The sequence below is a fragment of the Eublepharis macularius genome, chromosome 5 (assembly GCF_028583425.1).
Source record: "Eublepharis macularius isolate TG4126 chromosome 5, MPM_Emac_v1.0, whole genome shotgun sequence".
Classification (NCBI taxonomy): domain Eukaryota; kingdom Metazoa; phylum Chordata; class Lepidosauria; order Squamata; family Eublepharidae; genus Eublepharis; species Eublepharis macularius.
This window is the reverse complement of record NC_072794.1, coordinates 131,218,220-131,242,206: the sequence shown is the minus strand read 5'-3', so window position 1 is coordinate 131,242,206 and position 23,987 is coordinate 131,218,220. Positions and strand designations below refer to the sequence as shown.

The window sequence follows — 23,987 nt, the reverse complement described above, 5'->3', positions numbered from 1 at the left end:
AAAACTCCCCCTATTGCCGTATCGCTGGCGTCGACTTGCACTATGAAAGGGGACTGTTCGTTGGGGTGGGAGAGGATGGGTTCCGTTACAAATTGCTTTTTCAGGCATTCGAAAGCAGTTTGGCAATCGGAGGTCCATTGTAGTTTGGAGGAGGGTTTTTTAGCTTGGTCCCCTTTATCTTTTGTTTTCAATAATTCTGTTAAGGGGAGCGTGATTTGGGCGAAATTTGCTATAAAGTCTCTATAGAAGTTGGCAAAACCCAGGAAGGATTGTAGTTCTTTACGGGTGGTGGGTGTTTGCCATTCTTGAATCGCTTGTATTTTGGTTGGATCCATTTTTAAACCCTCTTGGGAGATGCAATACCCAAGGTAAGTGAGTTCGGTTTTATGGAATTCACATTTGGACAACTTGATGGGCAGTTTATTATTCATCAAGGTGGCCAGGACCTTTTGTACCATTTGAATATGTTCTTCCTCGGTGTCTGAATAAATTAAGACATCATCAAGGTACACCACCACCCCTTTGTACAGAAATTCGTGCAGAACTTCGTTAATCATGGACATAAATACAGACGGGGCTCCCGTCAATCCAAAAGGCATAACTAGGTATTCATATTGTCCGAGGGGCGTATTAAATGCGGTTTTCCACTCATCCCCTGCCTTGATACGGACGTGGAAGTAAGCATCTTTTAAGTCTAATTTTGTAAAGATCTTACCTTGGGCCACGACGTTGAGAAGGTCTCGGATGAGTGGTATAGGATAGGCGTTGTTGGTGGACACTGCATTAAGTCCTCGAAAGTCCGTGCACAGTCGTAGTCCCCCATCCTTCTTTTTCACGAAGAGAACCGGAGCGGCGTGGGGGCTGTTGGCTGGGCGGATGAACCCTCGTTGGAGGTTGGTGTCGATGAATTTCCGGAGCTCTTCTCGTTCATGGAGACTCATGGGATAGAGTCGTCCTTTGGGCAGTGAGGCTCCGGGTAAAATTTCCACCGCACAGTCCGTTCGTCGGTGCGGGGGTAGAGTATCAGCTTCCTCTTCGGAAAAAGCGTTTAGAAAAGGCCAATACGGTTCGGGTATTTGGTTGATTTCTTCTTGAGTAAGAAGGGCCTTTTCAGTATGAGTTGGATCATTGCCCCAGTTTTGGTTCCAACGGTGATTTTTGCAGTTGGCATGACTGAAGGTGATACATCCTTGTGCCCAGTCTATGTAGGGATTGTGATCACATAGCCACTTGCTGCCTAGAATTAACGGGTATTTGGCAGTGGAGCTGATGACAAAAGACCTCTTTTCCCAATGTTGTCCCATGCCTGTGATCACTGGGATGGTCTCAGTGGTAACAGGGTTCATATTGGTGCCATCCATTTGTTCAAAGATTACTGGATTTTGTAATTCCCGAGTTGGTAGGACTAGTCCATTGACTAGAGCTGGGGCGATGATGTCTCTCGAACAGCCCGAGTCGATAAGGGCTTGCACTCGAATGTGCATTTTTCTCTCTGGGTTGATTAGAGTTACTGGCATGAATAAGATGGACCCAGGCGGCCGGTTCCGTGCAGGGACGGGCTTGGGGCGGATCTGTCGTTTGGGCCCTTTTACGACAGATCCATCTCGTTTCCCGACTGGGGGCTTTCTGGATTGACTTCTGCGTTTGGGGAAGCGGGGTCGTATTCCATAACTTCTTCCGCTTCCAGTCCTCTCTCTGAGGCGGGCCTTTGGGAAGCGCCGCGGCCTCTGTTCGCGCGTGGCGCGGGAATCGGGCGTTGGAGAGTAGGAAATGGAGCAAGGGTTGGGCGCCGTAGTTGAAGCGGAGGTCTTTGCACAGGCCGGTAGGGGCATTGTGCTGCAAAGTGACCGGCTTGTCCGCATTGCAAACACAGCCCTTGTTGCCATCTAGCATCTCTCGCTCCACGGGTGGCGTACCCAGCTCCCCGTCCTCCCTTCTGTAAAGTCAAGGGTCTTCTTTGTCCCGTTTGTTGTTGTTGTTCAACCAAACGGACTTCCAAAATGCGATTCTCAACTTCGCATGCAAGTTGGATCCAACCTAACAACGTAGGGGGATTGTCCTGCATGAGGGCTCTGTCCAAAAGTCTCGGGTTTAGTCCTTGCTTGAACAGAATGATTTTGGTGGACTCCTCACACCTAGGGCATTTGGCGGCCAATTGTCGGAATTTCGTGATATAGTCTCTCGCCGACATACTGCCCTGTTTAATGGCTTGCAATTCTGTTCGGGCCCTGGTTTCCTCTAAGGGGTCTTCATATTGCGCTCGAATAGCATCCACCAACCCCTGGAGAGTATTAAGTTCCGGGGCCCCGATATTGTATAGTCCTACATACCAGTCTGCTGCTTTGCCTTGTAAGCGGGAGCCGAGATGTTCAATTTGACTGGCCTCGCTGCCGAAGAGGTGTCCCCACCGGTTGAAGAATTGCACGACTTGCACTAGGAAAAATCCCAGTTTGGCGGGATCCCCATCAAAAGTAGCTTCCAGTTTCACCCAACCCATCGGGAGGTCTTGCCTCGGAGCCGGTGCTGGGTAGAAGTCCGTCGGAAGCATCAATGGCACTTGAGGTATGGGGGGACCCGGTTGTGGTAGCGGTGCTGGTTGCGCTGGCGGCGGCATCACCGGTTGAGCCGGGGGTGGCGGCCTCGGCTGGGCTGGCGGTGGTGCTCTCGGCTGGGCTGGCGGTGGTGCTCTCGGCTGGGCCGGTGGCTGCAGTCGTGGTCGGACAGGCGGCTGCAATCTCGGTCGGGCTGGTGGTGGCAATACAGGAGGTGCTGGCAGTAGCGGTTGAGGTGGAGGTGGCCGGTGCGGCTGAGTAATGACCGGCCGCTGGGGGACGGGTTGGTGGGGTCGTAGTGGTGTAGGCCCCACCGGTTGGTTCGGAGGTGGTATTACGGGCTGCTCAAGTGGCAAACGTATCGGTTGCTGCGAAGGAGTTAGTTGCGGTCGAAGCGGAAGGGGCCGCAGCGGCGAAGGCCTGATGGGTGGTGGGCCGCGCGGGCTTGCCCCTCTCGGCGTCGTGTCTCTGGGACGCAAAGGCTGGTCTTGTGGCGTCGGGGCGCTCGGGGTTTGTTGAATGGGAACCACTTCTAGCGGTCGTTGCGGTAATTCCTCCTCAGAAGGGGCCGGAGGCTCTTCCGTCTGATCCGGCCGAACTGTCGTTGTAGAAGCGGGAGGGGGTATCACCGTCGTTTCGGTTGGACGGGTTGGCCCTTCTTCCTCCTCTCTAGGCTCCTCCGCTGGAGTCTCCTTGGGAGATGGATCCCCGTCCGATTTAGGGGTTTCCGTCGGAGTCTCTCCAGGTACAGCTGGAGTATCCCCGTGCGGCGGGGTTTCGTCTTTTCTAGGGAGTTCTGCGGGTGACTCTCCCGGTTCTCCAGGATAGTATTCCTCTTCTCCCGAAGGCAGCGGCTGCTGCGGGGCGTCCTCCACTGGATAGGACATGACACTTTGGAGGGTGGCGATTTGTACCGCCATTTCTTCAGGTGAGATTCTCTCCCCTGCCCCCATCGCTGAGATTAGGTGAATGGCATGAGCCAAACTTTCCTCCATATCAATCAGCCTAGCTTCCAACTGTTGCATTCGGCTAGGACCCGGTTGCCCCATCACGGAACCTCCTTCGGTTGTACTCACCGGGGGAAAACGGCCCCCAAGGCGGAGGATCTCCTTGATCGACTCGTGATCTCGCTGCTAGGATTCCTTTGGCTAGACCCGTCACTGCCGAGATGCCGGAATCTACAGCCTGGGTGCGACTTTGCATTTGCACCCAACTATGTTCAGGAACTTCCGTTGGCTCTTTCCATGGGGCAAGTTCCGAATAATCCCAACTCAGGGCGCCGCGGCGAGATGTGTTCCCGTCCGTCTGTTCGGCCGTCCTGTTCCAAAACAGCCACGGTTGGCTGCTATCCAGCTCAGGGACAGTCTCTAGGCTTCGGCGTCCGTCCATCGAAACTCTTGGATGAAGCCCTCCGGCCCTGCGCTCTCGCGTTTCTCGGGGTCTGGCTCCCCACTCCGACGGGGTGGGTAGCGAGATCAAGGGGAGAGCGGTAGCCGTCGGCCTTGTCCCTTCACTGCTGAGGTCGATGAGAGGCGATGTAGACGTCGAAGCTCCAGCCCCGGCTGGCACATGAGATTCTTGGGGTTGCACTGTTTGACTGTCGGGGGACGCATACGGATCAAACAAAGGATCCCTGTCCGGGACTACCTTGGATTCCGCTGGGCCCGACTCAGGCATGATTGGTAACAAAATGTCAGCTTGTGGCTAGATAAGGCTCTTCCTACAGGTTCCCTTTCAAAAGCAAACAGGAGTCCATTGATTGAACAAGGAAACTTTACTGCAGAAAAGGTCCATTATAGTCCACTGTCCTGAATAGGAGACTCAGGATGGTACACAGTCATTGTTACCAATGAAGGGCAAAGCATGAGGTACAAAGTAACAATACCCATCTGGATTTGCCTCCCCCCACAGTTCTCAAAACAACATCTCTCAGTCCTGGGAAGCTGCTCTCCTTCAAGGCCAATGCTTGGTGGAACGGTGTTAGACAAAACAGTCGCCTCCGGTGGGAATGCTGCCTGGGAACTGGTGCACCTGGGAAGAAAGCACTTAAATACTAGAAGCATTAGAAAATGGAGTCAGTACAGTTTAGATATACACTGGACCTGACAATAAACAACTTACGTTTTTTCTGCCCCCATCTTAATCTATATTTATGAATTTACTTCATTTATATACTGTCTTTCTCCACAATGGTGATCCAAAACAGCTTTCGTCATTCTCCTTGCCTCCATAGTATCCTCACAACAATCCTGAGAGGTACTTTAGGCTGAGAGTGTGTGACTGGATCAGAGTCACCCACTGAACTTCCACAGCAGAGTGATAATTTGGACCTGGTTCTCCTAGATCCTGCTGTGAAACTCTAACCACTAAATTCTTCTGGCTTTGGAGTTGGGGGGTGGGTGGCTGGGCTGCTGTTGAACTGTAGCAAGCAGCCAGGCCTGGGTGAGTCATGAGGTATGCTTCTTGGCCAGGCCCCAATGGGTCCTCCCTCAAAGACCCAAATAGCCCTGAAAAGGGCCCTGTTCTACCCCCTGCTTTCAATACTGGCTAAACTTTTATGGTTGCCTTGCAGCAGCCACTGAGAATACTTGATTAAAGCTACATGTGTTCCTTCCATCATTCTGGGGTTTTTTAACCTCTCTCTCTCTCTCTCTCTCTCTCTCTCTCTCTCTCTCTCTCTCTCTCTCTCTCTGTTAAGATTTCAGATTTTTCTGCAAACCAGGGGCATTTTTCAAGTGTATAGGAAGATCTGTCTTGTCCATTTATGGCTCCAGACTCCTATCCACAGATCAGGGCCAACTGGTTATTAGTATATAAAATGGGCAGTTTTCACAATGGCAGGAAGTAAGCAGTGACAGCCAGCAAAAATCTATATTGAGACTGGTGCTATTTCGCATACCCATAACTGATCTGGCATCAGAAGTAGCCCAATTTTGATATGAACACCAAATTATTCAGGATCATGAAAACCAAAGTAGATAATAAAGATAACTGTCCAAAATGACCTAATGGGTAACAAAATGACCAATGAGTTTAATGAGTAAATATAAAATGATCTATGTCTGAGGGGGGAAATCCAGTTTTATACACACTTTGTAAAGGCGAGATTAGATATTATCTGTGTTTAGGATTACCTATGTTTTTTAAAAAGGTTAAAGGCAACTGCAATTTCAAGGAATGAGAACAATTCAGAAGGGGCACTGAGGCAGGGTTTTAAATTGTTTCCTGCATGCCATTTCCCCAATCTCAATGTCCTCTTCCAGTAGTTATTTGTCCCATGGGAGGAAACATAAAGGTAGAATAAAGGATGAGATCTGAATAGTCTGTGACTTTTCAGGATGGGGGGCAGGGAATCTTGGGGTGTGATGGATAGTTGAATGAAAATTTCATTTCTGAACCCTGAACTGCCAAAGGCAATTTCCATTTCAGGGAATACTAGGAAAGGGGTTAAACATAAAACAGTCTGTATTGTGGCCGCATTTGGATTCTTGTACTGTCTCAAAAAAGATGTTAGAATTTGAAAGGATACTAAAGAGTGCAGTCAAAACCAGTGCACCTTCCCTACAAATGGAGGTGATAGCTTGGGGCAATTTAGTTTAGAAAAATATGGCTAAGGAAGGAGGGGTCATGACAGAGCTTATAAAATTATCATTGGTGTAGACTGAGAAAAATATCCCCTCCCTCTCTCACAATACTAGAAATCTGGATTATCCGATGCAGTTGATTGGCAGTAGATTTAGGAGAGAGAAAAAACAAATACATAATTAACATGGGATTAGCTGTCATAAGGTGTGATGATGTTCACTAGCTTAGATTTATTTTATTTCTTTATTTTATTTATGTTATTTATATTCTGCCTTTCTCACTGAGACTGGAGGCGGATTACATAGTGTGAGATTAGTACAATTAGTGGCAAGGACAAGGGCAGGCATTTCCATACAGTGTCAAGAACATTTCCATCAACAATGTCATGGGGTAAAAGAATATAAGTTTACAAAGATATAGTATTAGCAAGGATCCAGTATGAGGTTGAGGAATTGCTGAAACAGAACATAATCAATTCTAGGACTTACATTGAACAACATAAAGCACAGGTAGGATATTTAAAGCAACAGATCATATGTAAGGCAACATAATGGTGAAATCTATGGTTTCTAACTCATTAGTGAAACATTTGGGATCCCTTTCCTTAGCTGAGAAAAAGGGGGATTAGACAAATTCAGGATGTGAAGGTTATGTCTATTAATTATTAGAAACCATAACTCTAAAGGAAAGCTCTGTGTTCTGGTCTCCTTACAAGTGTGCTAAACACATTTGGGGAAACCCCAACTCTCTTTCAACATGTGCCCTGAAGTTTACCTTTAAAACAGTGCGGGGCACAAATCGTCTTCCAATGTGGACACAGAGGCAGGAGGAGCATCTTCATTCTCTCCTTTCCACCCCACATGCTTGAAATAGCAAAGAAGGGAACTGGAGGGAGGGCTATTTGTCTTATAACCAGTTCCATGTGTCTCCTCACTCAGTATCTGCTCGTCTGCCCAGGATCTGCCTGTATTTTCTAACCATGCTGGGCAGACATGTGGAACTGGCAGTAAGAAAAATAGCTCTTGTCCCAGGCCCCTTTTCTGCTAGGGAAAGCATGCAGGGCAGAAATGAGGGAAAGAAAATGCTTATTTTGCCTCCCCGTGCATGTACATGCACACACGCATGCACATGCACACGCACAGGAGCCGATTTGCGCTCCCCGCCCCACTGTTTTAAAGGTAAGCTTCAGGTAACACATTAACAGTGCAATCCTAAGAAGAGTTACTCCAGTCTAAGCCCATTGATTTCAATTACAGAATTGCACGGTAAATGTGAGTGTAGTTGGAGTTTCTCCCAATCAAACTTGTGTTTAGTGGGCTTATAAAGAGACCCTCCCAGTATGACTCTAAATGCTGCTTATGGGAGAATGAAAAACGAGACTGGGTGCTACCTTCATAGGCATACAGCTGCTGGATAGCCCCCACACCCAGCAGGGCTTTTCTTATTTTTTGCATGTGTCTTTGATGGATTGATTTCCTCTGGTCTTTATTCTTAGGCACCTCTGAAAAAAATTCCTATTGATAAACTTGTACCAACAAAGGAAGAATTTGAAGAGGAAAAGCCTGAAAAGGAAGAACTGGATTGGTGGTCTAAATACTATGAGTCATTAAAGGAAATGAATAATCAGGTAACTCATTGCTAGTTCCATTATAACATACCTTATGATAACTGTAACATGCAGGAATGTGAAACAGAGGGGAGGTAATTAAAATGTTATCTAATATGTGCCATAGCCTGTGGAGAAGCAGAGGGATGATGGAAATCTTCATCAAGAGTAGAATGAGAAACTATCTTTGAAGGTCTCTCCTTTTTATTTATAAATCTACAAAAGGAGAATTTGCCCTAGAAGCTAAAATTACAGAACTGAGGCTCTGATATTTTGGTCACATCATTGGAAAAGACAATAATGCTAGGAAAGGTTGAAGACAGTAGGAAAAGAGGACGATCCGACATCATTCCTGCCCCCAGTTCCCCACCTGCCACGTCTGCCTTGACCTCAGAGGCAAGCATGCCCTGCTGGAGGGAAGGGCTTGGCATTGTTGCTGGGGGGGGGGGTGGCACTGCCCATCCCTCCTCCCTGCTGGCTGGTGATGTCATTGGGGGGATGCCCTTCCAGTTGTGATGTCAGCGGGTGCCTCCCTGGCTTGCTGCTTGTCAGTGGTAGGCATTGGGTCCACCAGCTGCTGGCCCTTGGAGCTGGCTGTCATCCAGTTCCCACTGGGGCTGGAGAGGAACAGCTCCAGCATCAGGTGAGAGGGCATTGGGGCAGCACACAGCTGGTGCTCTGGGGGAGAATGAGCCTGGCAGCATTGGCTGCAAGTCGAGGGTGGCCATTACTGCTTGCTAACCCCAAATGATGCTGATATTTTCATTTATAATCCTTTGCCGCTGGTACCCAAGGCAGATTACAAATATGATAAAAACTTTTTGGTCAATCAGTAAGCACATTACAAGATATGATAATACTGAATCTAACAGCAAAGATTTTTAGTAAGACAAAATAATGCACTTGAGCTGGGACTGTAGAATGGGGTAAAACCCTATGTGAATGTATCAGTGTAGGAAAGACTTTATCCCTAATAGAAGTCACACCCTGAGGTGAACCATTACACCACAGTTTTGCTCCTTCTCTAAGAAAGCCCCCTTGAACACTTCTGTTTTGCTCATTTTGTAAAATGATAGAAGCCTAGGGGGCGGGCCTTCCTAATAGCCTCAGGCAGACTGCTCCACTATGTAGGAGCCTCCACAGAGAATGTGTGTGGGCAGTTGCACAGGGTGGCACAGTCAGAAGGCTTTGCCCTGATGGGTGAAGCTGTTGCAGTAGGATCAAGTAGCAGAGGTTGTGCTGCAAGTGTGTGTGACCAAAGCCTTTAAAAAAGTTTTGTAGGTGAAAGCTAGCACCTTGAATTGAACCCCGTGACTAATCAGTAACTGGTAGAGTATCCACAGAGAGGGAGATATGCTGATTCCACTTGGTGCCTGATAGTAGCCAGGATGCAGCGTTTGTACCTACAGTAATCTAGCCTCAAGGTAACCATAGCATGGATCTATATGCCAATTATCTAGCAATTTTTGGTGCTGTGTACTTTAAGATGCATTCTTCTGTGGATCCAAGTATGAACTCGTTTATTGAATGGTCACCTTGTCAGGAAGCACACTGATTTACAGTGTAATCACAGAGTTCAACCTTCTTAGTTCATTGAAATTAATGGGCTTAGAAAGGGCATAACACTGCTTAGGACTGTACTGTTGTGTTGATTTCACTGTCTAGTAGAGATGGGCATGAACCGGAAAAAACCCGAACCGTGAGGTTCGTGGTTCATCACATTTCACAAACCACAAACTTTCACGAACCTGCCCCAGTTCACAAATCAGTTCATTTCGGTTCATGAAAATATGACTTCTGGGCCAGCAAATCACCACTTCCGGGTCAGCAGAAGGTCACTTCCAGGCCAGCAGAAGGCCACTTCCGGGTCAGCAGAAGATCTGCAGGAGGTCCATCCCCTGTTGCCTAGGAAACTGATTGATCGGTGCCAGGCTGTCTGCAGTGACAAACCAAAAAGCGAACTAAACGAACCAGCCTAAAGTTTGTGGTGGTTCGTCAGAAATGGACTCTGACAAACCGCTGGTTCGCGAACCACGAAGAGGTCTGGTTCATGCTGAATTTTGGTTTGTATTTCGGCTCATGCCCATCTCTGCTGTCTAGCAGTATCATGTTACTACCTTCTTGAACTTTATACAGCCAGACTTTAGCTCAATAGACAGGACCCATTCATTACTAAACAAGTACATATTCCTTTGCAAGTATTTATACGCCCTTTCAGGAAATATGAAAACTTAGCATGTTTGTGCAGTAATGATTAATAATAATGCTTCTTGAGCTTCTAAAAAGGCTAGGCACCCTACCAAATATGTAAGACACTTGCTATCCAACTTGACTTGAAATCAAATACAGGCTGTTTTCACACATCTTTAAAATAGCAGGGTCCTCACAGGAAGCTGCTGGCTTCTTCTCGTGATTTTTGATGCCATCCATGATTATGGCACTTTCGAGGCTGCCTGCCTCCGATTTGTGAATGGATGGTATCAAAAATCACTCGAGGAAGCCGGCAGCCTTCCCTAAATATCGCACTATTTTAAAGATGTGTGAAAATGGCCACAGGCAACAAAAATGAGCTAGAAGATAATTAAAAACTGGAAAGAGAAAAAGAGAAGGCTAGGAATGTTCCATTGTAATATTTTTAATAGAATCTGTGTCTTCTGCCTGCAGAATACATTTGGCTCTAATAACAGAAAATTTGCTAAGAAAGTGAAGTCGTAGAGACTGAGTATAATAATCTGGGTTTTGCTGTCATTTTATAGTCCCCTAGTGATGAAGAGGATGGTGACAATGATGATCCCAATGATCCAGGTGAGTTCTTCATACTCTAAAACCTTACCAAAAACAAGAACTCTTCAGATTCACTCTGCTTTTAAAAAGAACCTGTCCTCGGTGGTGTGTTGTGCAGTGGAAGCTGTGGAAAACTTTGCAAAACCAAGTTCCTTTGCAGGTAGGCCGGTGGTGACTTTATAATAAGCTTATTTGCACTTTTACAGATCAAGTATATATTATGGATGCATTAGACAAAGAGTTAAGTACACTGTTTGGCACTGTTTGGCACTGTTTGGCACTGTTTGGCATTGTTTGTTTCTCAGCAATGTCAGTTTAGTCTCCCAGAATCGGCTCTCTCTTCAGAAACCTCTTAAGAATTCTGCCAGCCCAAACTAAACTGCTTCCTTCAAATTTCCCTGTACTCTTCACATACTTCAGCAACCCTTTATCTTTGCAAGCAAACTGGTAAGAGCCCTTCCACAAAACTCCCTACCCCTTTCTTTCAATTTATAGTCCACAATCTTCAAGGATTAGTAACATGAGTTACTGCCAAATCTGCGACTTTACTGATAGTTATTAAATGCCACTGTAGCCAAAACAGATGGATATCTTTATGAGTAGGGCAGAATATCCCATTAATCTCACAGTATTACATTTAGATGGAGGGAATCTGAATGTTGCTTCTCTGGACGTGGATGTAGATGATGAAGTGATAGTTGAAGTGGAGCCCGTTCGTCCCAAAAGGAAACTTATAGCCACATTAAAAGTAAGTCTTAAAGAATGGAATCGCATCATATACTATACATGGGTAATTCCCATAGGTGCAATAGATAGTAATTAAGCCTCCTGTTATGGAAGTAGTTTGGAGTAAGGAGATTTGGCTGTTAAGGCTCAGACTCATCAGAGGAGGACCCAGACGAGCCCAGAAAGAGACATGGTTCCTATCTGAGACAGATCAGGAAGCCCAGGACATCCTCAGCATCACAGGGTTTCCCTCAGCCCCAGATCCCCCACCTCCTGAGGCCATGTGCCTGGAGCCTACAGCTGAGATCACTGGGAGACCCAGCAGATGTTCCAGAAGCAGTGACAACTAACCATGGCCATATTGGGCCAGGCCCAGCCCCACCAACCCTACAGTTTCTGCCACCATCCGGCAGGAGGAGCAGAGATAGTGGGTCTGTACAGAAGCAACCCAGTGGAGATGCAGTGCCAGGCTTGCAAGGCCATGCTCCAGCTCTTGGAACAGACCATGGTACCAGTGGATGTAATCCTTTGCAAGTCAAGCCTTGACCAAATGAGTCCCAGATGTTGCCTCCAGAGCAAGCAGAAACTTTGCAAACAGTTGAGGGACAGGTTTTTGGTCACGTTGCTCATCTGTTGTGTGATATTTGGGGTTTAGCAGGTAATTGGTTGCGTTTGCCAAGATCTTTCTGCAATTGTGATGGGACACTATAAGAGTTTTCCTGCCAAGCAAGAGCAGATGGAATTACTTATAGCCTTTGGAGGCCATGCATATCATTGTGTATCATGTGATACACTTATATACTCGACTTTTTGATACGGATTTCAGAGGTCGTAAAAGAGGGGGCAACTTTTCTTTGGTATATTGGCTGATACTAGCAGCTATTATGGCAGGAGAGCTCAATAATTAACTTGCCTCTTATTTCAGATTTACAATTCAGAGCTGGAAAACGAATTTGACAATTTTGAGGACTGGCTATATATTTTCCCACTTCATCGTGGGAAAGCAAATGAGGATGAAGATGGAAATGAGGAAGATAAGTTTGTGGGGAAATATAAGGTAATTGAGTTATCCGAATTATTGCTAGTATGATAAAAATGTACAGGAACTGATCAGAAAATAGTATGCCTTAATGAATCTGGTCCCTGATAAGGTGGTGAAAATATTTTAAATATTTATCTGTGTGAAATTATTTTCTAAACATGCTCCAGGATATAGAGTAGCAGTTGAAATACACGTTAATGATTATAGGGTTGAATTTCTCAAAGTACGAGCAAGCAGCTCTCATAATTCCTTTCTCCCAGCAACCCTGTTGTTTGTGTGTGTGTTATGTGCTGTCAAGTGCCTTTTGATTTATGGCAACCCTATGTATTAACGACCTCTAAAATGTCCTAGCATTAACAGTCTTGCTCAGATCTTGCAAATTGGAGGCTGTGGCTTCCTTTATTGAATCAAACCATCTAACTTTTGGTCTTCCTATTGCATTCCACTTTTCTTAGCATTATTGTCTTGTCCACTGAGTCTTGTCTTCTCATGATGTAACCAAAGTACGATAGCCTCAGTTTAGTAATTTTAGCTTCTAGAGAGAGTTCAGACTTGATTTGATCTAGAATCCACTTATTTGTCTTTTTGGCTGTCCATGGCATCCACAAAACTCTTCTAGCACCACATTTTGAATGAATCAGCTTTCTTCCTGGCAGCTTTCTTCACTGTCCAACTTTGTTGTGATTAGGAAGAGAGGAAAGATGCCTTTTCTTCCTTCTAGGGAGTTCCCTTAGATCAAGGTTCCCCTGGAAATCACCCTGGTCACTGGCTGCCACCACTCAGATACATCCTAAGAACATCCTGATTGATTTGCTGAGAAGGTGCAGTCTGACTCAGTCCTAGCACAATAACAAAATAACAGGGTGGAAAACCTGGAAAATATCTTATAGCAAACTATGTAGTGCCCAGGCAACCTGGCACAATTCAGAGAAATATCCTGGAGAAATATATTGTACTAAAGAAGCAAAAAAATATATCTTTATAAAAAGGTTTATTATAAAAAAAAGGGGAAGTTGGCGAGTGGGTTCAAAACAGGTAGGAAAGGGGATAAAATACAAAACACAGGAAAGAGCACACTACCACTCACACACAGTCTCTCAAAAGCAACTAGGAGTGTGCGCTTTGGTTTCTGATTTGAGTTTTTAACCTAAATTGTCCCAATTTGGAAAGATTCGGGGTTCTCAAATCGGCCCCACTATTGCTAAGCCTATTAGGGAATCCTGAAGCAAAGCTTCCTGAAGCAATTTGTATTGCTTTGGGAAGTTTCGGGCAAAGAGCAAGCGGCAAGAAAAGTGCAAGTGGCAAGAGAAGTGTTGCTTTCAAAATGTCAGCCACTTTACCGCTGACGGAAGGGGATTCCCCTCTCATCAGCTGAAAAAAGCCTTTTAAATACCCTCTGCTTTTTTCAGCTGATTGGTGATCCCCCTCCTATCAGTTGTAAAGCAGCGGCATTTAAAAGCACCACTTTTCTTGCCTTTTGCAAACAGCAAGAAAAGTGCTCCTTTGAGCTTCGGTGTGCTCTGTAAAGATTCCCAAATCTTTACAGAGCATACCGAAGCATTTAAACACCCAAATCCTGAAGCCAAATCCCGAATTGTTAAACCTAAAGTGAGAAACCCCAATATTTTTCGAGTTCATACCCCTAAAAGCAACCCCATTAGACCTCCAAAAAGTTGATACTGGAGATAATACCTGTGTTAACAAAAAGCCCAAGGAGCCTCAGTTAGAAATGAGAGTCAGACAAAAATCACCCTTGTATTTCCTTTTTAACCCTGATGTTTCCACTAGTGTAAAATTGGGGTGGAAGTAACTTTGTTTCCTCCTCCTCACTGCACTCTTCTTGTGCAACACCCCTTTTTGTTCAAACAGGTCCTATGGGCTCTAGAATTAGGTTTTTGGAGGTCTGTTGCTGGGAGAAAGGGGAGTTGTGAAAGATCCACACCAGTGAGTGCCATCTGCTCACACGATGTCAAAATCAAACCTTTAATGACAAAAACAACAGGACTGTTTGTTACAAGCTAATATAGCATCAGAGATATATTATCTTGTGTTACAGCAATATTGATTGTTTGAGAGTCAGCTATTTAATCCTTATTAGACAAGTGACTGTCATGCCCTTCTAAGCCTCATTTGGGATGTTATGTTCATTTTGAGGCACAAACCTGATAAATCAGTGTTCACAAGTGATGATTTCCAGTCATTTTGCTGATCAAGTGGTAACTATGTGATGGTTTATGTTTGAGGACATTTTGGATGCAGCAGTAAAAAAGAAGAGTTTTAGACAAACGGTACATCCCTTTGGAGATTGCCGTAAGGTAGAAAACAACTGGATAATACCTGCTGGTGATATTTTCTAGGACATATCATGAAATGCCATAGTAGCTAATTGATTGGCAATCCTATACTGGCACCATGACTTCTCATAATAATGCTGAAGCCCACCACAAAGTAAATATGATGTGTAAGAACACCTTAGGAAGATATTGGTCTTTCAGATTTAAATGTTTAACATTTAAATTTAGTTCGAGGTGCTTACAGCATGGTTCGTGTATATTCTTGCAGTATTTTTGGTAGCTGTAGATTAGTAAACAGTGTTTTTTTGCAATAGTGTTTGCTCATCTGCTGATGTTTGCTCATCCATATTGTAACTCCTTTAGATATGGAATGGCAGTGTGTATAAACATTTGCTGTTGTAGAACTGTAGTTATTTATGGTTGCCCACCATTATTCACACAAAGCCCTGCTCCTTCGAAAAAAGACTGGCAGGTTGCTCAGAATAAAAGAAAGAGCCTCTTTTTTGAGTCTCTCTCTCTCAATCTCTCTACCTTGAGGAACTGTAATTGTATGTTCACTCTCCTCCTGCTTCCTTGCTTGTGATTTGTATAATTGATAGCATTTTACATTTTACATTTTCTGTGCAAAATGTGCCTGGTTGAATCCTACCAGCTTTTCTGTTGGCAGACGAGGGGCCTTGTTTGATTACTGAAAAGGCTGTGCTAAGAGTAGTGGGTCCCACAGAGCAAAAGCCACAGGGGTTGGGGACTGCAATGAGAAGTGCAACTCAGTGAAATTGAGCCAAATATCTGGTAATATCCAGAAAGGATAACATAGATCAATACATTCCTGTTTAATCTGTCTATTACAGGGTTCATTCTATATTTATCGGGCTGAAGAGGCAGGTGCAGAACACAAAATCTCCCAAGGCATCCCCAGAAACAGACCTATTAAGGTCCTTGTCCGAATTTACATAGTTAAAGTAAGTATTTTTTAGCAACATCTTAAATCCACTGTGAATTCATGGTGGAGATTTTAATATTTTTCCCTTCTGGATGGAACTTACAGAGCCCCAATAATCATGACTGCATTTGGATAGTGAAAAGGAGTCTCCTTTCTTAGATGTCTATGGAATCCCTGTATCGTTTCTTCAGATAGTGTGATTTCAGGTTGAGTGTCACAAATTATGTTAGGAATTCTATATGGGGTTTTAAAATATACACCTTTATTCCTTTAGAATTCTAGTAACAATGTGGGAAGCTCAGGAACTGAGCAGACATTGAATAGCAAAAAATTTCCCCACACCACCCCAGTTCAAATCGCAGCAGTATTCACAATTAACAAGATGGGTAGCTGTGTTAGTCTGTCTGTAGCAGTAGAAAAGAGCAAGAGTCCTATAATACTAACAAAATTTGTGGTAGGGTATAAGCTTTTGCAGAGCCGGATCGAGGGGGGGCAGAGGGGGTAGCCTACCCCTGGTGCCACCAAAGAGGGGGCGTTGGGCGCGGCTCCCAGCCGCTGGGAGCACGCCACGGCTTGTCGCGCAGGAGGCTGAGCGCAGGGTTGGGAGGCCCTCGTCTGCCCGCCGATGGGGTGGCTGGCTTGCCGTGCGCGCAGGATCTCCCAGCCCTGTGCTCAGCCACCTGCGCGGCAAGCCAGCCGCCCCAGTGCACGCCCGCAGCGGCGCTGCCAGCTCCACAGTGCACCGTGCGCTGGGGCAGCTGGCTTGCCACGTGGGTGGCACGGGGCAGGCGAACTGCACGGAGGGCCTCCTAGCCCTGTGCTCAGCCACCCACGCGGCAAGCTGGCCGCCACAGCACACCCCCACACTGCCATCTCCAGCTCCGTGGCACACCGGGCGCTGGGGCAGCCAGTTTGCCACATGGGTGGCATGCCTCCTGCCCCTGTGTGATGATGTCACGGAAGTGATGTCATCACACAGCGCCGGGAGCACATGTGCGTGCTGTGTGCATGCGCAGACAGCTGGCAAGGGTTGCACCAGGCGCTGGCAACCCTAGATCCGGCCCTGAGCTTTTGTGAGTCACAGCTCACTTCTTTAGACAACAATCACAGAGGTAACTGAAGAAGTGAGCTGTGACGAAAGCTCATACACTACCACAAATTTTGTTACTTTTGTAGGTGCCACTAGACTCTTGCTCTTTTTTCACAATTAACAGTGTAATCCCAAACAGAGTTACTGCAGACTGGAGTAACTCTGCTTAGGATTGCACTGAAAATGTTTACAGGTTGATGGAGATGTGTGATCTTTGACATAGCTGATGCAGTCACAATTAGGAGCTCAGAATAGTCTGAATTTTGTGCAGTTATCCCTTACTTCAGTACGAGCAACATACCAGTATACCATGAGCCCATGAATATAACAATTTTCTCTTACTTCTGAATTCTACATTGAAGATTCCTTATTTTTTCTTTTGAGGAAATACAGGCTGTCCTCAGGATCTGACACTTCAGTCTATTTGTGGGTTGAGGAGGATTTTTTCTCCATAGGTTAGACTGGCCTTTATAGAGATTTTGCTACATCCTCTGTCTTGCTTGCTGGACTTTTGAAGCTACTGGCTGTGATGGGACCTTATTGCAGAACACCTAGAGCGGGTTCTCTGGAGAGGCAGCATAAAAATATTTTCTTACTAAATAAACAAACATGGTTGGTTGTGCTCCATGCTTGTGGCACTCTGTGGCTGATTGAAATTCATGTGTTGCATGTGTGTGCATACACACCTAATGTGGGAATGACTGCATCATGAAGTTGCAATTAGGGCATTGTGTCCCTTCCTAGTTCTGTGATTCTACATTTTGATTTTGTAATACCTAATCATACTGTCCTGTCCTGTCTCCAAATGCATTTGATCGACTCCTGGCCTTTCTGTTTGTTATTGGATGGCATCCATTTTTTGCTTCTTTTCCCCAGAAAACATTACCAGATACCAGCCATGCTCTGTGTCCAATGAAACCATTGTTAAACTCTACACTGAATGTTGATTATAGGCTTTAAACTTCCAGGCTGATGAAGAGTTATGGAGTACCTAAAAGCTTACATGCTTTGTTGTGTAATTGTAGTTGGTCTTAATAAAAGGTATTGCATGGCTTTTGTTCTTAGTTATGTTATGGAATTTAACATCTCTAGTGGGCGGCTAATCTTGGATATCTTGATGCTTTGCATAAAAATATAACACATTTTTGCAGTTCACAGCCTTTTAATCAACTGTTGACAATAACTCCCTCTCTGCTGTCTATGTGTTTCTTACTGAAAGAAGTTTCTTTTCATGCATCTGATGAAGTGGGTATAACCTATGAACACCTATGCTTCAGCATTTTGGTGGTCATTAAAGTGACAACAGACTCCTCTTTGCTTTTGCTGCAACAGTCTAACATGGCTACCCCACGGGAATGTATAACCCATATGTTATATTTTAGGCAACTAACCTGACACCAGCAGATCCCAATGGCAAGGCAGATCCTTACCTCGTGATTACAATTGGGCAACAACAGAAGGACACCAAGGAGAGATACATCCCAAAGCAACTCAATCCAGTCTTTGGAGAGTAAGGATATGCTTGTAGCATTATAGTTACATCTTCTCCCAGTGGCTTCTTGCAAAGCATATATTACCACTAGATGACTTTAAGCAGCTGCCTAAAGTAGCTTATTTTGGAATGTGGTGATGCAAAGAGAGGAGATTTGCATTATCGGTACCACTTTGATATGTATGCTTCTGCAATTCAGGAACTGAAACGGGACAAAGAAGAACAGAAAGATGCTATACAGAAGGGTGTAAACTCTGATGGACAGTGCAGTCCTTAACAGAGTTACACCGTTCTTAACTCTGTTGAAGTCAGTGGGGTTTGCTTAGGACTGCACTTGCTGTGAGCAGCAGAGAGGAAAAGGGAGTGGCTGAGCATGCCCTCAAATGATGGCCGGCTGGTATGACTGTGGAAATTGGGGGAGGGGGGTGATTAAAAAAGAGGCTTGGTGGAGTTTGGCCACATGAGACTGGGAACAAAACCTACCTACCAAAGAGTTCAAGAGTTCAAGAGTTTTTACCAGTTCAGGTCATTGGTACCACGTGTCATATTGGTGGTGCTTTGATTAAGTACTTCTGTTGTAGAGTAGGTGTAAAAGAGGGAATGTTGAAAAAAGATAGCAGGCTGTAAGGTGGATTTTTTTTCAGAACTTGCTTCGGTATGCTGTTTCACCCTCTATTTGCACAATCCGTCTTTTCTCTTTTATATTCAGAGTGCTGGAGCTAACCATATCCTTTCCCGTGGAATCAGAACTCACTGTATCAATATTTGATCATGATTTGGTGGGATCTGATGACTTAATTGGAGAGACAAAGATTGACTTGGAAAACCGATTCTACAGTAAACACAGAGCCAACTGTGGGGTGGCCTCACAATACGACACGTATGTACTACAAGAGGAGCTGGCAAACCAGCCATGAATCCCTCTCATTATTTTATTGGTGTTACAGGATTTTGTTTTATTTTTGTGGCTTTTCAGCAATGGTAGCCTTCCTAAGAGAGCCTGGTATTCAGCTCCCATTATAGGCTATAATGTGCCCTCTGCAGGAATGCCAGCATTGAATTAAATCAGCTGCTGTCACATCCAAGGGAATTCAATATGTCTGATCCTGTTCATTCCTTGCAGAGAGGGCTACAATGAGTGGCGAGATGCTTTCAAGCCCACACAGATCCTGGACAGTTTGTGCAAGAAGAGTGCACTCCCCTCGGCTGAGTACAGGAAGGAGGAAGTAAAAGTGAACAATAAGATTTTTAAGATCCCACCAGAAGCTTTCCCTGAAGGTATTGATCCACATTCTTGAAAGACTGCTATCTCAGCTATACATAGGGTTGCCAGCTGGGGTCTGGAAGAATATGGGACCCTGGGTTGGGGTGTATGTGTGGAAATTAATTTGCGTTCCCAGCCCAGCACGATGACGTCACTACTGAAAGTGACTCATCGCACCAACCCCACTTCCAGGCTGGCTGGCCACTCCTGGACACTGTGCAGGAGGCTGGGCAGCCAGGTGGACTGGCTGCCCACTCTTCCTGGATGGCGCAGCACAGGAAGCTGGCCAAGCTGACTGACCGCTCTCCCCAGCGCCATGCAAGAGGCTGGTAGTGCTGGCTGGCCACTCCCCCTGGTGCTGCACAGGAGGCTGGGAGCACAGGCTGGCTGGCCATCTCTGGGCTCAGGAGGCTGGATGACTGGGCTGGGCTGACAAGCATGGAGCTTCCTGGAAGCAGGGGGAGGGGGAGGAGCCAGGTGTCCAGTATTTGGGAAACATTTCCCCCAGACAGTTCAGCAAAATATTGGACTGTTCGAGTGAAAACCGGATACCTGGCAACCCTAGCTATACGTAATGTTGGATTAATAGAGTTTCTGAAGCACAGTTTTTCTATGGTTGTGGGTTTTCCGGGCTGTATTGCCGTGGTCTTGGCATTGTCAAGACCATGGCATTACAGCCCGGAAAACCCACAACAACCATCATTCTCCAGCCGTGAAAGCCTTCGACAATACACAGTTTTTCTCTTCATCTTTTTCTGTGACCATCAGTTCCCTGTGGTCTGCTGGAATCTTTTTTATTGGAATTGTGCTTGATTAATTAACAGCAATTCACTCATTTTCTTTTAGGTACACAGTTAAGAATTGTGCTTGTTAATTATTCTGCTGCACTCCAGCTATTAATCTGGATGAAGAAATGTATTATTTCAATAAAGTAAAATAGTTCTTAAAAAGTTACATTTTGTTTTGAGCACTGAACACTTTTGTTTCTAAGCATCGTGTTAAAAGAATAAGTATTTCTGAGATAAGTGACTTCATGGTCTTTTGTCTGCATCCTACAATACCTGATTCCCTGCAAAGAGTGACATTTCTCTCTTATGGAGGAATACACTCAGTTCAAACTACACAAGACACTGGGAGATTCATGATTGGATACTCCAAGCATTTAAAAAATGCTAATAAAAGTCTCACAGGGGTTCAGTTCAGATTGGAGGCTCATGGGAAATGTAAGAAGAGATTTAACTCTTTGCCACATGTAGTTTTTTTGCTTGAAACCAGCATCCCCCACTTTCTGTGGTTAGTCCTCAAAGGGGAAAAGATGGCTATGTGGAGGTAGCAATTCCACCCATCCACCACATGGCCCCAATCTGAATCAGGCCCCCTTATGAAGACTTATAGCATTTTTAAAACATGCTGGGAGGATTCAGTCTCAGATCTCCCAGTGGCTCAGAGAACCATCCATGTGGGTCTCAGTCATTTCCTGGCAGTTTGCTGGAGTATTCCAAAAATATTTTCTTAAGGATGGCCTTGAAATTTGAAGCCTCTGCATTTTTAACAGCATATTTGTGTTTCCTGACCTTTGTTTCCTTCACATTAGAATGATAAGCTGGATTCGAGCAACCCACTTCTTGTTATTAAAATTCAGCTCTTCCAGTTTTAGTGCTCTGGTTTATAGAGCAAGCTAGGTTATAGTTTTGAGTTACAGGACAGCATGAGAGAAGCTGGTGTGGGTTTCAGCCCTTTTATATACAATCTGCTCTCCCTCTGTATTCTTATATGTATTGGCCAGAGCTGGGTTTCAAGAACTGTTAGGCCACGCCCAGGGTTGTGGGCATGCTCAGTAGGATTTTGGACTTTTTTGTTTAAAATTGCAGCCCTTCATAGCATATCACAATCTGCTTTTGAAAATTCCTAGTTTTAAAACCGCTTTACCATGTAGCATAGGGACTGCTTTTTAAGAAACATAAGCCAAAAGCACACAATTCATAGGGTTGCCAACTCCAGGATGGGAAATTCCTGGAGATTTTGGGGGTTGAGCCTGGGGCAGCAGGGTTTGAGGAGAGGAGGGACCTCAGCGGGGTATGACACCATACAGTCCACCCTCAGATCATTTGTAATTCCAGGAGATCTTCAGGCGCCAGTGAGGTTGGTAGACTTATATTGCATGTTTCTTTGGATCCTGATCCAGGATTCCTAATTCCAAATAGAGATGGGCACGAACAGCAATACGAACAAAAAAAAGCCACAAACAGCCCAATCTGCTGTTTGCGAACAAGCTGTTCGTGAGGCCCCATTCTAAACAAACAGCTAGTTGTCGCAAGTCTCGTTCGTTGCTGTTCGTCTTGCTGCAGGTGCCAGACAGTCTGGCACCTGCAATCAATTCCCTTGGCAATTTAGGCAGGGATTGTCTGAACTCTGTCTGAACTTCTGCTGTTGCCCTGGAAACCCCAATCTAAGCTCAATTTAGCTTGATAGGCAGGTCTTCCTTTCAAGTGTGGAGCTCCAAATTTGTTACCATAAGGGAGCAAAGACCAGGGGGGAGGGGGGCTTCCAGCTCTGACTTTGCAGGTAGTAGAGAGACAGCTGCTGTTGGCATTTTGATAGAGAGTGCATTGGAACTTGAATTTTCTTTGTGTGTGGTGGGATAGGGATCTACCCCTTCAGGTTCCAGGGCTGCTGCCAGGCTCTGGGCCAAGCTATTATTTTTTATTGGTACCATTCCTGCTGCCTGCTCAGGTAAGGTTTCTGGGAGTGGTATGGTAGGGATCTACCTCTTCAAATTCCAGGGCTGCTGCCAGGCTCTGGGGCCAAGCTATTATTTATTATTGGTACCTTTCCTGGTGCCTGCTGAGGTCAGGTTTCTGGGAGTGGTGCAGTAGGGATCTTGACTTGAATGATGTTTGGAGGAGAGCCCGCTGGCCCTCACGAACAGCCAACCACGAACATGTTCGTGAACAGGACCATGTTTGTGGTTGTTCGTGAGTCCCTGTTTGTGGATGGCAATGAACAACGAACATCATGTTTGGGGTTTTTTTCTGTTCGGGCCCATCTCTAATTCCAAAGTCTTCCTGGGTACCATTGCCTTGAGAGTCCATCTCTAGCCTGCTTAGTTATATAGTTTCAAAAGAAAAACCAGTCAACTGAGCTAATGAAGTCAAAGGTGCTGCTGGAGTGTCAAAATTAACCCTTTTAATCTTTTGTGACTTGTAGACAAAACTGTAATCTCTCATTGGTTAATGATAAACTGATTCTGAACAGCACTTTATTATGGCCTTCTCCTCCCCCCCAAATTCTGTTGTTTTCAAAATCACCAACAATACAAATAACTTTTACAAGAATAGGTATCTATAAACAATTATTACATTCAGTATGTTTTCTAAATTATTATACATTCATACCATCATAAATAACATATATTTACAATTCATATACAATCGTTTAGCAATTATTATATCTTACTGTATTGAATATCCATCCTGCTATGTGCTATTGTATCTGAGCATGTGGAAGTGGATGTGTATAACTAGAAGTGGTGATATAGAGGAATTATATATTTTCAGTTTACCATAGATCTATATCTTTAAGTCTTTTGGGGATTTCTTGTTTTTTCATTAGGTATTCTAAGATTGGGTACCAGCTAGGGATAAAGTCTCTTGATGTCAGCTGGGGGTCTTGAGAGATTATCCGTAATGGCAGTCATAGTATAATTGTCCCATAATTTTTAAGCCATAGAGAAAGATCTGGAGCATTTACATTTTTCCAGTGGGTGGCAATGGCTGCTTTGGCAGTTGATAACAGGCTCGACGTAGTTTGTGTCTTACTCTCTGCACTTTCGGTTAATGCCCCTGTGTTTAGGAACAATGTCTCTGGCGAAATGGGAATATGCATGCCTGTGATTATTTTAATTTCATTTAGAACTCTTTCCCAGTCTTATGGCCTTCTGACTGTCTTGTATTCTAGAAGCTTTTGTAAAAGACAAGAAAGAAAATGAAGATGAGACATGGGCTGCTTATGATGAGCACAAAGCTTTGTATGTTCTTCAGCACTGGGATGAAATGCCAGAATTTGGGTACAAATTAGTTCCAGAACATGTGGAAGTTCGATCTCTTTACAATCCAGACAGCCCTGGTCTCCTGCAGGTAACATCAGAATATTAGTTTACTTATTCATACATCTGGATTTTGAAAGTTCTGTTATGCAAGCAATTATTTTCCCTTAATCCTATGAGCTGCTGTACTGCTAAATTTCCTTAGGATAAAATGCAAGAATAGTTGCTTAGCACAACCACATTAGCATGAGCTGATGCTACTGCACTGACCACAGTCCATTCCCCCACCATATCCAGTGTAGTAGAGAATCCTATTAATTATACAATACATAATTAGAAAGAGAAATCTTGTAGGACTTGGGGACAGGACTGAATCCTCATACTAGTCTAAAGGCTTTTAGGTTTATAGGCTTTTAGGCTCTTCCAATATGGTCACCATGCATTTCCACACAGTGATGACTGTATATGTTAACATATAAAATAGATTGTTTTCATTGTGTGGTGAGTGTTCATATGGCATGTGAATATGTGGCACTGATACAGAAAATTGTTATGCAGTTGGGG

The 23,987-nt window shown here is 44.9% G+C and overlaps 1 protein-coding gene across 1 annotated transcript in view; it reads left to right on the top strand.

Moving 5' to 3' along the window:
* Nucleotides 1-23,987, top strand: part of LOC129330521 (fer-1-like protein 4) — a 97,885-nt gene that overhangs the window by 58,349 nt on the left and 15,549 nt on the right. The window contains exons 31-39 of the mRNA XM_054980580.1: nt 7,633-7,764; nt 10,500-10,548; nt 11,169-11,275; nt 12,179-12,310; nt 15,441-15,551; nt 18,005-18,132; nt 18,824-18,994; nt 19,238-19,392; nt 23,336-23,514. Coding sequence (XP_054836555.1) covers nt 7,633-7,764; nt 10,500-10,548; nt 11,169-11,275; nt 12,179-12,310; nt 15,441-15,551; nt 18,005-18,132; nt 18,824-18,994; nt 19,238-19,392; nt 23,336-23,514 — 1,164 coding nt within the window. The remainder of the gene's footprint in view (nt 1-7,632; nt 7,765-10,499; nt 10,549-11,168; nt 11,276-12,178; nt 12,311-15,440; nt 15,552-18,004; nt 18,133-18,823; nt 18,995-19,237; nt 19,393-23,335; nt 23,515-23,987) is intronic.